Source organism: Odontesthes bonariensis, chromosome 14 (assembly GCF_027942865.1).
Source record: "Odontesthes bonariensis isolate fOdoBon6 chromosome 14, fOdoBon6.hap1, whole genome shotgun sequence".
In the NCBI taxonomy this organism is placed as follows: Eukaryota; Metazoa; Chordata; class Actinopteri; order Atheriniformes; family Atherinopsidae; genus Odontesthes; species Odontesthes bonariensis.
This window is the reverse complement of record NC_134519.1, coordinates 10,200,969-10,218,398: the sequence shown is the minus strand read 5'-3', so window position 1 is coordinate 10,218,398 and position 17,430 is coordinate 10,200,969. Positions and strand designations below refer to the sequence as shown.

Genomic DNA, 17,430 nt, shown 5'->3' with positions numbered 1-17,430 from the left:
TACAGGATGTCATCACATTATAACAGCATACAAAGGGCCTTCGTATTTCCTCCTCTGAACTCTGGAGATGTTGAGGTTCTGGCAGGCAGCAGCCAGGAGTGTGACGCCGTCCGTCCCCTCTGTTGTGGAAATCAGAGGCGTTTCAGGCAAGCGGAGCTCGACTGACGACAGCATCCTCCGCAGCTCAGGGGCTCCACTCCACACCTGACCGACTCCATCAGACGCACATATGATGGGGCTCTCCGCGCTGCCGGGTTATCCTGTTGCCACCATTTCGCTCTGCGCGACACATGTTCCCCAGACGTCTCTGCGTAATCGTTGTACTTGAACCGCTCTTCTCGGGGTTTTTTTTTTCTTAACTTGATCAACCAGTGGAAGGGCTGAGAGATTTTTTTATTAATTGCGATTAGGCTACTGAGTGATCGGCTCGAGGTGCTTTTTGCTTTCCTGGCTAAAGCGAGCAGGAGTGGACTGATGCTGCGTCGCTGGTAAACACCAGAAATGGGTGTCATCGAACCAAGGTCGCCAATGCCGGCTCATTTTCGGACCAGATATTCGTTTTTCTTATGATAAAACACCAGCACGACCCACGTCTTAAATATCCGCAAGCTGCGACACTGAGCAGGTAGGGTTTTGTTTACTCTCTGCTGTCTTGACAGGAATGAACAAGCTTTAATCGTTGGGTTTCTGTAGCCTGCTGGCAGACTCACAGACACCCTTTTACAGAAGCTATTTCTGATCCATCTATCAGACGTAGTGCGTCATCTTGATTGCCACTGTCAGTCTCCTCTTGTATTGCGTCTATCCGCCAGTTGCTCAAATGGACGCACAACATCCAGGGCTGTAGAGGACCTGGACTCCATTTTACTGTGCAAATAATTCAGACAAATCATGCCTCACTGTGCATATTTAACTCTGTGTCCTCTATGACACTTATGTAAGAAACCTCAGCAGGCCTACAGTGTAAATTCACATCTAAAATAGCAGTAAGTGCACTTACACAACACATACTCATGCAAAAGCCACATACACTCAGCCGGCCTAAGCTGTTTTATGAAACCACCTTAATTAAAGTGACTCTAATATGCATAAGGCTGTGCCCAAGGATGAGGCTGTCTTTCAAATAAAAAGGCCAGAAATGTATTCAGCGCTCGTGTCTTATTTAAAGAAATTTGAAAAACTATGTAAGAACATCCCCGGCATTAGTATTTCTTGGGAATTATTCCCAGGAATCTTGAAAGAAAGTTATGCAACATAAGCTTCTGTAAGCATTTATTTTCAGAAAATCATTAGGCAGTGAGAACAGCAAATCAATTTCATGATTTAGTTTGATCATTGTGTTCTGCTCCTTTATTTCAGGCTTCAGTCAAGCAAACAAATGGTCCAATCAATAGCCACTGGACACAGTCTACCATAGCAAGGATATCAATAACGCTTTAATACGCTTCACACATACACAAACACACATAGGCCATGGCACTGGAAAACTCTGTATTCCCCTCCCGTCCTGACTCCCTGGCGCTCCCTGTGGAGGAGAAGGGGGAAGGGGAAGAAGTGGAGGTGGCCACAGAGGCGACCGCCTCCGCGGGCGTCTTCAACCTATCGGAAGAGCTGGGCCACGTTGTCACCACAGAGACAGTCCCTTCTCCTCCCGCCACGGCTAAGGTCAGCAGGTCATTCCAGGCCAAGCTGGCCGAGCGGGAGGCCCAAGCCAATCAGCACAGGAAGAAGACCCCGGGACCGGAGAAGGAGAGGGGACGATTCGGGTGGGGTGAGTGTCCTCTATTGCCCTCCATTTCAGGATGCTTTAAACCGCCTCATAAAAATGAAGAGTCAGAGAGACGTTGTTGCTCAACACCGGGCCCTTAATTTGAGCTGAACGTTGCTATCACGTCACCACTGTCCCTTTTCCTATTTGTTTTCTCCACACGCACGTACTGTGAAATACTGCCCTCATTTTCCTCTAATTCGGCCCACGCTGCAGTGGTGCTCAGTCATCTCAACCGTCTTGCACATCTTTTTTTTTTATAAAGTTCTGCTCTCTGTTTGCATCTTTATGTTTATGCATTTGGCAGACACTTTTATCCACAGCGACTTACACTGGTAGGGTATGGGGGTCTTGCCTAAGGACCCCTACTTCTTTGCTACTTCACCCACATGAAAGGTGGCAATCTTACCTCTACGCTATCCAGCCCCTTTATGAAATAAAATAAAAAGCCCTATTCCTTTGAAATAATGTTAATGAGGTATGGAAATGTATAGGACTCTAATAGTTATTGGATGTCTGTTGTTTTTGTGTTGTAACCACAAACAAATTTCTGAGCCACGGTGAGGCTTGGAATTTAAAACTCTTTAAAGTAACCAGAAAAAAACAAAAAGAAGAACAGTTTTCTATCTCGCCTGTTTCTGGGTGCACCCTCATTAATCAAAGACTCCATAAAAACAACAAAAATCATCAGCTGCCTTCAGCAACTCAAAGTAACAAATCCATTGTTGTAGCTTATTTCCTCCAAGTGTTTGATGATGTTATCTCGTCTCATTTCATCTGCTCTTTTCTCCTCATCCGCCTGTTTTCATTTCTGTTTTCCCTCCTGCACTCTCAAAGCAGCTTTGTCCAATGCCACCTCCTTTAGTTTCTCCTCCATTCATCTATGACTAGCCTGTCTTCTGAGTGCAGTCAGTTGAGCTTCAAACAGTAAATCTGTATACATGTTTTTTTTCACAAAGGCAGCCCTTGCATGTGCTTGTTAAGTGTTTTTGAAAGCTCCATTAGATAGCCTTATGTACTTCTATTTGATTGTCAAACCTGTGTCATTCCTCCTGATAATGTTGCCTCCTCCATTTTTTTCTTTCCACCAGCCCGAGCTCGGCGTAAGAGGCAGCGCTATGTGGAGAAGAACGGTCGCTGCAACGTGCAGCACGGCAACATGCGGGAGACTTACCGCTACCTGACTGACATCTTCACCACGCTGGTGGATCTCAACTGGCGCTGCTCACTCTTCGTCTTTGTCATGGCCTACGCCGTCACATGGCTCTTCTTTGGGGCCATCTGGTACCTCATAGCCTACTGCAGGTAAGATTCATAAGAAAAAGTAATATGAAGTCGATCCAGTAAGTCATGAGCCACGGAAAAGTGGTTTTCATTCTAACTAAACACTTATCACTTTAATGACAATGCTTCATACTATAGAATTGATTAGATTGAACTCTAACTTGCCTTTTTTGGAATTCTGGATCTGCTGCTTGTTTATACTTGTTGGAACCACAGAAATCCCTTTTTGGGACGCTTTTATGAACACCAATGTGACAAGTTTTGGACTTCAACAGTTTCTACTTCCTGTTTTTGCTGCGCTTGCGTCTGCTTTGCTTGATTCCACTCTGTGTTCTCTTTGAACTTTGCTTTGGAATCATGGTTCTGTGTATATATATGTGTATATATATATATATACTGTATGTGTGTGTGTATATTTATGTATATGTGCAATTTAACTTAGACTATCAATCTAAGTTGGTAATTGAGGCAATTGACTAATCGAGGCAATATGTAGGCCTTTCAATTGCTTAATTTCAACTCAGTTTAATTACATTTTTATTTATATTGAATCACAACAAATTTCTTTCTGTTGTTTAATATTTTGGGAAATAATCATAGTTGCCTTTTTTTTTATTTATTCTGTAGCTAAAAGAAAAATAAAACACTGATGTCAGTACGATGGATTGTTAGTTTAGCCTGGTTTCGCACATACAAAAACCGAAGCGTAGCAACATAAGACATCAGCACATGAAGCGTTAACTGGTAAGATTTAGAGGTGCTGGATTTTTTTGCATTGTGAGTCAGGCTTGCTGTCTCTCTTTTCCCGTCTTCTTGTAAAGATAAATTAGCGGTCTCCTGTCTGCAGCATCATACTATACAGAGCAATATAACAGTGGTATCGATCTTTTCAACAAGCTCTTGGCAAGAAAAGGGTGATGATCATACTTCCCTAAATCTTAAGCCATCACTATAACTTTCACAATGCAGCAGCACATTGTCAGACATGTCTCCTTTGAGAGCTAATGAAGTATAAAATAAAAAAGATGACCAAGCAGAAGCGATGTTACAGCGTATTTCATCATGATGCGTTTTCTCTTCACTACATGTGTGTGTTGGATCTGATTAGCTAAGATAGTCTACTTGGATAATTGTGACCTTTTTTAAATCAGTTACAGACCATCCCCGAAGTGTGCTGCTAGAGATCTTTTATTGTTACTTTCCATCTGCGGTCACCAACACAGGTCAATAAAATCATAGATTATAAGAATTACTTTACACCACTTTCATTAAGTAGTTCTCCTGCTGTGATAAAAAGGGACATTATCCTGCAGTGTGTGTGTTTGAAAGGAAACTCTGAAATATCCTGATGATATATCGGGAAGATGTGATGGAACGGCAGGTTTTTGCCGCGTAGAGAAAAGTTGCAGCGTAAATGTTAAGTTAATCAACGCAGTTAAATCTGACTAACAGGATTACTTCTGTTCATTAATGGAATTAGTTGAAAGGTGGAGACATATTTAAAGGGGGAGATGAGTCTTCATGTATATATTTCTGCACATGATGTCAAAAAAATAGCTCCTCCATACATTATCACATTTTCTTTGATCCTTTTGACACCCACTGCATCACCCCCTCCCCAGTTTCTCACACATTCTCCTCTTTTTTTCTTCCCAAGGGGTGATCTGGACCATCTGGAGGATGAGACGTGGACACCGTGCGTAAACAACGTCAACGGTTTCATCTCCGCCTTCCTGTTCTCCATCGAAACAGAGACCACCATTGGCTACGGTCACCGCGTCATCACCGACCAGTGTCCCGTGGGCACCATGCTGCTGCTGCTGCAAGCTATACTGGGATCAATGGTGAACGCCTTCATGGTGAGCAGAGAGGCTGGCAGAAACCTGGACGAATGAGAATTGCTATTTACAAATCACTTGTAATGACAAGTCCAGGTCATTTCCCCAAAACAGTAATGATTTATTCACCTGTTAGACATTAAACTGCTGAAATTCACACAATTAGAAGAAACCAACCATCATGATTTTGTTTCATGAGACTTAAGATTACAAGGCATCTCTTATTTAATATTTTCATCCCTCATGAGTTTTAAATACAGATTATTTCTATATCCAACTTGCTTAAAAATATCTAATCTCTAGTGTTTGTCTAAAAGAACTCTAATCTTCAGATTTACTGCTGACCTCTAAGATAATTGATCTCTTATAGTTGCTATACATGTCTATCTGGGGCCATACAACTGAAAGTTCCTTTTTTTTGTTAGAACCTTGTTTAGTAGAACGAAAAAAGAGATAAAGAATTCATCAGCGTAACGTAAGAGAGAAAAATGAATTATGCAAGCACCCTAATGTTAAAAAGGTTTCCAGAATAAGATGGGATACATATGGCAGCTGTGGATTTGAATATTTGCACATTTACATCATCAAATTACACGTTTCTTTTTCCACGAAAATGACACCTTTTTTTTCCTAAATATAGTGCGGATATCACATTCCACTTTTGCCTCCATCAGCAAGAGATGTGTTCATATGCAATTTAGCCCCACTTCTTCCTTTGCTGTCCCCACTTTCTTAATTCTTGACCACGTTAGCACACAGCAATTAAAGTGGTGCTTAATGTTAAATCAACCTCATTTCAGATCACAAGCCCATAAAAACTATCCCTACCCCACAAAGTGATGCGGCTGCTTTGTTACCTATGAAATTTTCAAAGTTTATATTGGTTATGTGGAGACAATAAAGTTGTAACAGATATGAAAAAAAATTCTCAACCTGTGAAAAGATTGGATGAAGTAAGCTGAAATAAGATTTCTGATATTTGTTAGACTTGTATCTGCACTACCAGTTGGAGAAAAATCTTCTACTCTTCCTGTCTAAGCCTAAGACTTAAAGTTTCCATAAAATAACAAGCTTACAGTGTTTTGCTCCTCATATTTTTTACCTTTACTAAGGTGTTTTTACATAAGCACAGGGGATTTGAAGAGAATGTGCAGATTATTTAGTCTGCACTTTTTCCACAGCTGCTGTTCACACATTTACTTTATAGTAGAATATATTCCGCCCAAGATATAACCTCACAGCATGATAAGGGAAGGAAGAGTGCATCTATCTAAAGTGCTAAACAGACAGGACATAATGCAAAAAGACTGCTGGGAATTTAAAACTGCGTGTATCTGAACATATCAACTAAACCAAAGAGCGAATGGAAAGCAGAAAATTGCATGAAGCAGAAACTCTTACCGGTCTCTTACCACACACTAATTTTAAAAGCTCCAGAGGATTTGCTGCTACATTCACATACTGTCTGACTGGCTGACATTACAGGCATTTTACCAGGAAGGTTGGTGGAAAATCACAAGTCCACAACGAATGCTGTAGAGATGTGCGTTCTCACATGACTCCTCTCTGAAACATCTTCAAAATGTTTCAGGACTGCTGTGCAGGTGTGAAAATGGCTGTTTGAAAAGCAGAATCTTTGTCTAACTGGATGTCTACACTGGCCTGAACAGAAAAGAAAGAGTGTTCCTGTAACGTGGCCCCTTTGTTCGACACATTTGGAAAAACACATTTTTAAACCTGTTGTAACACATGAATGTGGCAAGTCAATGAGAAAATACAAAAATAGAGGCATTCTCAGTCAATATTCAAATTGATGTTGTTTCTTCTGACCCGTGCCTGTCAGTGAGGTCTGACCTGACTGTCTTTGAATGAAATGAAGTCTTTCTATTTGTTCAGCTGAATTAAATTGAAAAAATAATATTTTTAAGCTTTCTCCAGAGCCCACAGAAGGTGATGAATAATGAATAGTGGGCAGATGAAATGACTTAAATTATTCTTCCTGAAAAAGATTCACTTAACAAATGCTGTTGAAGCTCAGCATTTTGCAACATGAGCACGAGTCCACGCCACCGAGACCCAGCCAGAATCATGTTTATGCATGTTTGTGAGCTGGAAACATGCCATACTAACATCTGATGAACACGTGGGATGTTTTACTGCTCATACAGAAAAAACATTTCACTCGGAGGTTAATGCAGGTGTCACTGCTGCTTTAAACACAGAAAGCTGGAAATAGCTCTATTGAGAAATGAGCCAGATTAGTTTGTATTCAGCAGCCGCAATGAATGTCTTCCAGGCAACATGGGCATTATTTAGCTATTTAGCTGATGTGCTAATCACGCATAGTGAATAACAAGCGTTGCTGTTTATTTTTAGATGATCCGCCACTGTTTTTGCCGACTCGTATATCTTCTGCAGCATCTCTCTTTCGGTTTTGAGCAGGGCCTGTGTTTGCTTCCCCTCCCTCCCCTCTGTTCAGGTCGGCTGCATGTTTGTGAAGATCTCACAGCCGAACAAACGAGCCGAGACGCTGGTGTTCTCCAAACACGCCGTCATCTCTCTGAGGGACGACAAGCTCTGTCTGATGTTCAGGGTGGGAGACCTTCGGAGTTCACACATCGTCGGGGCCAACATGAGGGCGAAGCTCATCAGGTCCAAGCAAACCCAAGAGGGTAAGACCATCACTGATAGAGCTGATTCCCCTTTTTCATCACTTTTAACATGACAGATGAACAGGTGAACGATGGTAGTTACAGTTCTGGGGTAGCTTAACGTCCTTAAGTGTACCACGTTTCCCCCCTCACCTCCACTTTTACTGTCTCCTCCAGGTGAGTTCATCCCTCTGGATCAGACGGACATCAGCGTCGGCTTTGAGACGGGCGATGACCGTCTCTTCCTGGTCTCTCCGTTGGTGATCTCCCATGAGATTGATACACATTCACCCTTTTGGGACATGTCGCAGTCCCAGCTGGAGAAGGAGGACTTTGAGATTGTGGTCATTCTGGAGGGCATGGTGGAGGCCACTGGTGAGACATGGGTCAAAAATAGTTGTTGAGGGCTGAGAAATATGAGAACCGAATGTATTTTGTGGTAGTTTTGTGCACAGGACGAATAATATTAGCACAGTAAAAAATACAAAATACATAATTTCAAATGCTTAAAAGGATTTTAGGCGGCACAGGGGGAAGCAAATAATGCAACAAGCAATATTTCATATTCAATGGTTTTATATAACTCATTGTAAAACATTTTCTACGACAGCATAACATATATTGTGTGGGGAATAATACAGTGCAATTTAACTTCACTGTCAAGTTGCAGCTCCTTCTGTATTGTAAATGCATGTTCTGCTACAACAAGTAGAAATATGCATTAGCAGATTAATCTTGCTGATGCATGCAAAGGCTTGATATTACACCAATATCATCACTGTTATACAGACAGACCCTCTAAAATGCTCCATTAGGAAATGAAATCCCTCTTCCAGAATGTCTGAATTTGGATCGGCTGTTCTTGCTTTGAGAGCTCCTCAGCTTTTTTTTTCTCAATCTCTCAGGAAGCTGTGTTGTGATTGCACAGGAATATGCATACTGTAAAATGTCTGTTAGTTTGTTTTATAGGAGAGAGTAAAATAAGGAACCCATCTACCCTTGAATGAGGCTCAGAGCCCCGCCGTGCTCACTCACTCCTGATAAATCATTTAAAAAGCATAAAATATGAATTTCTTGTGACATTCCGGCTTATAATTCTCCTCTGGCTTAATATTCAAACCCGTTTCAGTTTCGTTTTCAGCCGACCTTCAATAGAAATTGTAAAACAGGAACAGAAACAGTGTCCTTCCTTCCCCACTCACTCCACTGCATTCCACCCCTCTCTCCCACAGGATCTCCTTGTTAGGACATTGTTAGTACTCTTAAATCTTAAACCAAAGCATTACCGTATGTCAGAGCATACAACAAACATATAGAGAGATAATACCAGAACACACAGTGACTAGAGCTCAAACTACAGCACACCAAAGTGATGTAAAAATATTTGGAAGAGACAGTAATATTCAAATACTCACATTTCCCTTTTCTCCAGTTCGAGCATGAAAAGCTCGGATTAATTCATTCCTCTTGTAGGCACAGTCAGGTTGCGAGTTAAAATCCTGCATCACAGAGTAACGGAGCAGTCAGCCAGCAGGTTGCAAATGTCAGATGTAACAGTGTACTTCCTCCAGCACACACAGGCACCATAAACCCTAACATTTATGTGTGCTAACATTAAGAACTGGTTTGGACAAAGTCTAATTCATGTTACAAGTTTAGTTTTGTGCTGGAAAGTTCTGGTATGGTGCTCTAATTAACTGACAAATATGAAATGAGAATTTCTAACTCCAGACTGGCAAAAAGTTCAATTATGCCTACAAGAAGTTGGATTTCCTGGTTGGGATGTAAAACATTGTATAACAGACCTACAAGAGCATAATCAGCTTATTTCTTTCTAAAGTTAAGCGAGTTATCTAACTGCTGGTGAGGATTTTCTGTCAACAGCAAAGCAAAATGCAAGAGCAAAAGATTTGACTTGTCACCTCCAAAGTACAGCGAATGCAGTGTGATTTGAAACTAAAGTTTCAAATCACACTGGGTGGTGTTAAAGCTGTTAAGCCTGACCCGGGAGAGTAACGTGAAAGTGACAAAAAAATACACTGCAAACCCAATGACATATTTTAAGTACTAGGTGGTACCAAACAAAATGCCAGGGTTGTTTTTTTCTGAGTTTGTCATCAATTCAGAAACCCAAATATATGACGTATGTGCTTTAAAGCACTTTTCTTAATTTGTCCCCTTGAGGATGAACAGTAAAGCTGAGGTGGGGAATCTTTCACACAAGCTCGGCACAGCACCATATCTTTGGCTCGCAGAGCCCCTCAGACATCAAATACTCGTCTTTTTATTTGTGTTACAGGTTAGCGCTGCTGCATTTACTTTTAACACGGTCACTCTGAAATCAAACAGATGTCTGGAAGGAACAAGTAATGAGTCAGTTGTACTGTGAGAGGATCCGGGTGACCTGCGATTACCTCTTTTTCTTTATCCTGCTCCCAAAAACAGCCTAATGTCAAATTCATTCCGAGGGGATGATGCACTCAACTGTTTTCTACGCCGTTTGGCAAGTCTCCAGTGTATCACAGCTATTCATGATGCATCTCTAAGAGGTAAAGGTGGCCTCTCTGCCTACTCCAAATATCGATTCCTTTGTCAGAGTGCTGCATTACAAAGAGGTAGCTGACAGTCATAACTCTGCTGCAGAGACTATTCATTCAATGACAGCTTTCCTGTGAACCTGTTTGGGAAAATTAAATGTGTGCATCAGAGTTACAGGCTGCTGCTCTGATTCTTCTGCTTTGCCCACAGCCAAACACAGAGTATCTTGCTCAGTTCGTTTCATTTGTCAGAATGGCCTCCTGAGTTTGTTTGTGCGCGCAGGGATGACGTGCCAGGCGAGGAGCTCCTACCTGACGGAGGAGGTGTTGTGGGGTCACAGGTTCAGCCCCATGATGTTGCTGGCAGAGGGCTTCTTTGACATAGACTACGGAGCCTTTCATCACACATTTGAGGTAATTTTTCCCACAGCTGATCTGATTAAATTTGATTGAAAACATATTAATTATGTGTATGTTTTGGCAGTGTGCTCGAACTTGCCTTTTGGGGTCAGTTTGTGGTTCATTTTTGTCAATCTCTGAGCTGAAAAGAACTTTGTGAGATTGTTTAATGAAGAGTACTCATGTCGTCAGAATTTTTTTATTTTTAACATATACATCGGTCATCATCTTTGGGGCCATTTTTCAGATTACAGAGGCAGCTCTTCCACCAGCAGCTGACAAAAACGCTCGAATGGTTTTTGAGAAAATAAAATTGGAACAACTCCTCTGTTATCCCTATTCCTGTCTCCACCTACACGTGTAACCAACCCACTGAATTCTCACATTCTCTCGAGGCTACTGAAAGGCATGCTGGGAAATGTAGGAACTCTCTCGATAGCACTTTTCTCATGTTTATTTTGTTCAGGTGAGTATAATAGAGTGCATGGACCAGTGCCACATACCAAAGCTTCTACACCCTAAGCTATAGACAGGTGACCAATTAAAGTGTCTTAGTGCCACCAGAAAAGCCTAAATGTGCCTAAGAAAGTGTGCGGGATGGAATATTAAACATTTTGTTTACTTTTTTTTACTTTTTTTTTAAACTTTTTGTTTATTTTGTTTTGTTTAATAATATTCACTTGTTTTGTGTGTTTTCTTTAATGACACAAACGCGTGTCTAAAATCTCTAATAGGTGTTCAACTGGCTTAAGATCTGGTGGTACAAGATTCACGTAAATTAAACGTAAATTTCATGCTCAGGCTGTTTATCTAGTAGCCAAATCTCTCGCAATATTATGAATAAAATGATCGAGGAACTTAAATCCTCAGTTGCAGCCGGTCTTTCAGAGTGGTGAACCACTCCCAATCTTAAATCCTGAAAGACTCGGCCTCTCTGTGATGCTTTTTAGACACAAAATAGCATTACATGTGCTCACATGTTGCTGATTGTCCTGATCATTTGTGAGATATTGCTGCAGATGTTTTCATTGTCAAAACATATTTTTAGCATCAAATTCAGAGTAATCCAATTGTTAGTTTCAATATTTTCTACTATTTCTTTGTGTTATATTTAATTGAATATGTTTTTTATCCTATGGGGATGTTATGGATAGGGCTGGGCAACGATTAAAATTTTAAATCTAATTAATCACATGATTTCCCTGATTAATGACGATTAATCACATTTGTACGCAAAATCCAAAAATAAATTAAAAAGTAGTGTATTGCTTTTAGCATTTAGTTTTATTTTATATGTGCTGCCATATGAATGAAAGTACCATAACATTTGTTGTGCAAACACACTTTTAACATCAGCATCTTTCTGTAGTTTTTATGTAGAAGCCTCGCTCCACTGTCTGTTTCCTTGAATGACTTGCTGCTATCAGTTGTGTGTTTTGCCTTTAAGTGATATTTTAGACTGGAACTACTACGCTGAGAAGACAATTCAACTTGGCAGTGTTTACAGATGACTTTGGTTCTGTCGACTCCGCCGTCTGGAAGGACTTTAAAATGAAAACGAGTAAAAGTTCCGTACCCTTCTCCATGTTTGGTGGATCCGCCGATTACTTTCTTTTCCGGTTTCGCAGCAGAAAGCAACAGACTTTTACAAAATAAAAGCCTGTGAGCGACAGACTTTTACAATAATAAAATAAATACTAAAACAGGGGTGGTCCGTGGCGTAGTGGGTTGAGCAGGCGCCCCATATACGAGAGGCTATAGTCCTCGCTGCAGCTGGCTCCGGTTTGAGTCCTGGATCGGATGGCCCTGTGCTGCATGTTGTTCCCCCTCTCTCTGCTTCCTGTCCCTCTGAACTTTCCTATCCATTAAAGGCACAAAAGCCCCCCCCCCCCCCCCCCCCCCAAAAAAAAAGGTTTTTAAAAGAAAATAAAACCTGAGTTAATGCGCGATAAAATATTTATCGGCGTTAAATAATTAACGAGTTAACTCGCCCAGCCCTGGTTATTAATGTTGTTAAAAATGTGTTAGGAATAATCTTCCGGTGACTATAAATGTAGCAAATGTTCCATTTTCCATTCAATGACCAAAGTGGCAAACCAGCAAACAGACATTGCCATCTTTACAGCATCTTTATGGCAGCTGCTTCCTGACATTTAGTGAAAGGAAACATCTTTACAAAGTGTTTGCATGTATTGATGGTTTAGTGATTTGACCAACTTCTACGCTTATACACTCCCAAGGTGAACACGCCCTCCTGCTCAGCACGAGACCTCTCAGTGGCTGCAGCCAGACTCGATGCTCACTTATACTGGTCCATCTCCAGCAGACTGGATGAAGAGCCCACCCTGACCAACCAAGCGAGCAAACAGCCAGACAGCGGCACGGCCAACAGCAAAGGAGGGGAAGCGAAATTCACCGTGGGAGAGATGACCGACATCCAGGAGCAATCAGGACAGGGCGAGCTGAACGGCAGCGTCGCCACCGATCAATCAGAATCAGAGACCTAGAACAGAGATTGTTTACAAAGACCTTCAGTATATCACCACCACATCACAGTTATACGTTAAAGTCCTTTTCTTTAAAGGCAGTTGAGTAGTTTCCTTAGTTCGACAGTAAACGCCATACCCTATGTTGCCATATGGAAAAAGTAAGTTCTTAATATTTTGTCTTTTATTTGTACGTTTATCTTTGTTACCGGTGTACTGTATATGTGCTATATCTCCTTCGATTTGTTGTGCTAGCTCCAATCACCCTTTGCCTATATCTACTTTAAAATGACAATACTATGCTTTAGGTGGGCTCAACAGGAGTACATTCAGCAGCAGGATGTGGCAGAAGATGGTCATTTATCCTGTTGGCCTAGAAGATCATGACGTAGTGAAGAGTTAAGTGTACGGATTGCTCACATTTAGAATAGGTACAGTGCATTTAGATGCTTTAATTTTGCCTGCACTCGACTATAAAGTAATAATGCATAACAAAACCAAACTTTTTTAGGTGTAAAGATTTATTGCTGATCAGTCAGGGTGAAAGAGATACACCAGCTCATAGATGATACCATGATATTTCTGCTCCTTATTTGGCTACAAACTATCATTTGGTGCTGGGAAAATGTCTAGAAGTCCATTTTGTGGGCAAAATTTTAAAAGTATCCGTGAACATCAGTTGCTGGTTTCCTTCCTTTAGCGTAAATGCCTTCTCATCGTCAGGAGTTATACAGTATTATTTTATGTCTGTCAACAACACTCAGAAGTGCTGGCTTTCCTTGCTGCTCTCGAAACATTAAGGTAAATGGGGTATTTGAAACCCTTAATGCAGAGAAAGGTTAACACTCAAAGGATGTTTGTGGCTTTGTTTCACATTCTGCAGCTGTAGCAGAAGGATTATCTATCGTTCGTTTGTCCCCAGCCACATATAAACCAAAAGCACAACAGTGTCCCGCTCAGTTAAGCCCAGACTCCTCCTTCTGCTGCTGTGTATATATGTGGCCATTTTTACTTGATGTTTTTAATATTTAAAATTACACACCACTTAGAATGAATAAAGTCAAATATATTCCACAGTACTGGTTTCAGATTGTGTGTTGTTCTTAGGAAGATATACAATAATAAAAGCTGCAGACTACAGGTAGTACAATTGTATATTTAGTAGGAAAGTATTTGGGCTTTGTTATTCTATAGTAATTATTTTTAGAGTTCATGGTTCCCTGTAGCTGTTCTCTGAAAAAAAATCTGTATTTTAACACTAAAGACAAAAAATGTCAAATATATCTGAGTGTATTTATTCACGTACTAATTGCACTTTTAAAGGTTCCGATACTTGTTTCTTTCAAACATAAATACTGTACTTTTTGCTCCAAATTTATACAAAAGGACCCACAACTATTTTGATTACCTGTAAAAATTTGAACAAGTTAACCCATTATTACTTAGTATATATATTTTTCCTACATGTCACACTTTTCATTTTCAAGACCTACTTAAGGATAAAGTCAATGATTTACAGTAAAACCTAACGGTTTAACCCCCTTAAATGTGTTTTATTCCATGTTCCTAGTTCCTTAAGAGGCTGAGAAATTAAGTTTTATTGGCCAGTTTTAAGTTTTTTAAGGAAAGTTTTGATGTTTTCAAAAGCTGTGCCTCCACCTACATCAAAATGTGGCATAAAGATGAAATGCTATGCATTATACAACACCTACAAGTCTTTTATTTTACATTTAATGGAAAACTTTAACATTTCAGAAATACTGCTGTCTGGATACTTCTTCCATCTACTATTACAAAAAGTAGTTTTGCAGCTGGATTAGGGAGCAGTCCACATCTGTTAAAAGGAGCCAGTCTAATTTTGCCCTGAACATCCTGTGAGGGTGCGATTAAAATGAATCAAATGAGAATAATCGATTATTAGTATCATGATTTGATTGTTCTCATGTACAGCACTCCCACTTATCAATAATCATTTCTCCAGAACCCCCAAAAAGAGATCAGAATTGAACCCTTAATGAGTTAAACTACATTTAATCCTTATGGACTTCTTTATTATTCAACTGCTTCCTTTTTTTTTTCAGGATGTCCTTTGGTGCTCAGACCACAAATAGGCAAAGTACATCCCAAGGGCCAGAAGTGGCCATGGACCATCTCAGTCAGCCTCATGTAAAAAAAAAAAAACTAGAAGTAAAAGAAAATCATTTAAAAGGAAAAAAACAGTATTTTATCAACGAATCGTGTCTTTATGGCCCTCTACAGGAAAAAAAATACACAAAATCAACAATTCTGCTTTTATATTGCATTGCATTACAGTTATATCAAAGGAGCTTACACATGAGGAACACACTGGGGTTCAATATCTTGCCCAAGGATACAAGTTTTGTGTCCAGTACATATTTCATGTACAGGGTATGTTAATCCACAGCATGTAGTACATTTTTAGCTGATTTTACAATTTAAACCTATAGATTCAAATGTTGTATCTAATTGTAAGACGTATGAGAGGAAGCATTAATATTCATGCTGCCCGACTCTCACTGAGAGGGTAGAGGGAAAGTAACTTGACGTAACGGTGACTCAACCACAAGCTTAAGCTTTGCTTTACCTCTTTAATGTTCATTCTTACTTTACAAACAACTGCTGATTAACTAGAAAGCTCAGGCTAATGTTCCATAGTAAACTTCATGGTTTGGAGTATCTCATTAGATATTCAGGGCTGGCTGTCAGCATCAGGAAAAGTCAGCATATTGGGTTACCAGGCAGAATATTGGTTTATAGAGTTGTCTTTCTCTCTTTTGGCAGCTAGATGGCAATAACGATCCCACACATCCCCGTAAAGCCACTCACACAGTCCTATTGGCGTGTAATGAGATGGGGTCCCCATCTCAGCTGTCTCCTAGGCAACCGGGGCTGGGGACAGGGAGAGGCCAGAGTGTGTGTGTGTATGTGTGTGTGTGTCTAAAGTAAGTGTTTGTTAATGTGTTTCAACTGCACCTTTAAAGCTGGAGGATTTCAGGAGGACTTCAGAGCTGATGTGATGCCCAAGTTTAGAGAAAATATGATGATGATGATGATGAAGCTTAGCTGTGACCTTCAGGAGAGACAAACTGATGCCCTTGACACTGGAAATTAAACCATGAAGCATTCAGACTTTTTTTTTTAACCTTTCATAGCAGAATTACCTTAAATATAACACAGAGCTCCACACCTCAGCATTTAAACATTCGTCAGGCTGTAAAAGCTCTAAAACCATCCAGAACTCTACAAAGAAACAAAAACAATACAGGAAACACGAAGACACGTTACCTTACGTAATATGAGATGCCATAACCGGGATCAGACATGTTTGATCTAAAATGAAAGGTTAAGTGCCGCTTTAATAGTTTCCCATGACTTTCAGTTCACCCCAGAGTTGAAGTTGTAATTATGATTTTAATGAGAGGATGTTTTGCATGATCCCCGCTGAGCATAAATCAATGTTTCTCCTGATGTAAAAAAAAAAAAGTCTGCTCAGAAAAATTCTAAAAATAGTTTAAATAATAGACAGAAGGAGATAACTTTATCTACCAAATTTTACCAAAACTTCCCGTACACATTCAAGTTCTATTTATTCTGATATGAAATTACGGGGCATAAAAGAGCTCTAAAGACAAAGTCAACTTGATTGAAAGTTTAAAAAAATCTAATAGATGAAAAAGAACATTAAAGCCTGAAACAAAGTGGCAATCACTGTGGTGTGTGTCGTTGGTTAAAGCTGCTCTAATTGTTATTTATGTAATCAGCCAAGAATCAAAACACAATGTTTAATGTGAACTGTATTCCACATATAATCACAACCTGTCTCTGCAGTGGACATTTAAACATTATTTAACTGAGCGTTTTGACATTGTGGCTTTACTGTTTTGGTTCACAGAGAAAAAAGTTTCTATTCACCCAAGAGCAGAACGGCAAAATGATTGATTATCAAGAGAATACAGTGGTGCATTGAGCCCATAAAGAGCCAGATAGTTTGTAAAGCAGTTTTCAGCCCTATTTGCCTGCAAAAAATGTGTAAAAACTGACAGGCTACATTTCAAGATGGGATGGGAAAGCCTGGGCAAAAGGGTGTTGGCCTTGGTGAGGGGCACAATTTCTAAGATAGCTAGAAACTCAATTCCATAAAAACCATAGATAGATAGATAGATAGATAGATAGATAGATAGATAGATCAATCAGTGTGATCAGAGGTGAGGCAGGAGCCCCCTTAAGGGGTTGGACAAAGCTGGAACCCACGGGGCAGGGGGACTGGACAACAACCCAAGCAGCCAGCCACCAACCTAACATAAGACTGGGAAGGCAGATTTTTCTCAAGCTGGAAATCTGCAGCTGAGGCTGATTTAAGAACTGATTAGGGGTTTGTGGACAAGTTTGACCGGCTCATACGGTTAAGTTTAACTCATTAGTGGAAAGGCAATATGGTAAAGAACA

The 17,430-nt window shown here is 40.3% G+C and overlaps 1 protein-coding gene across 1 annotated transcript; it reads left to right on the top strand.

Moving 5' to 3' along the window:
- Positions 1 to 52: 52 nt before the first annotated feature.
- kcnj9 (potassium inwardly rectifying channel subfamily J member 9) lies at positions 53 to 14,246 on the top strand. Its single transcript, XM_075482790.1, has 8 exons — positions 53 to 625; positions 1,360 to 1,771; positions 2,860 to 3,073; positions 4,710 to 4,911; positions 7,370 to 7,562; positions 7,719 to 7,916; positions 10,362 to 10,492; positions 12,718 to 14,246. The coding sequence occupies exons 2-8, from the start codon at positions 1,474 to 1,476 to the stop codon at positions 12,982 to 12,984; spliced, it is 1,503 nt and encodes a 500-aa protein (XP_075338905.1). The 5' UTR covers positions 53 to 625; positions 1,360 to 1,473; the 3' UTR covers positions 12,985 to 14,246.
- The last annotated feature ends 3,184 nt before the right edge of the window (positions 14,247 to 17,430 follow it).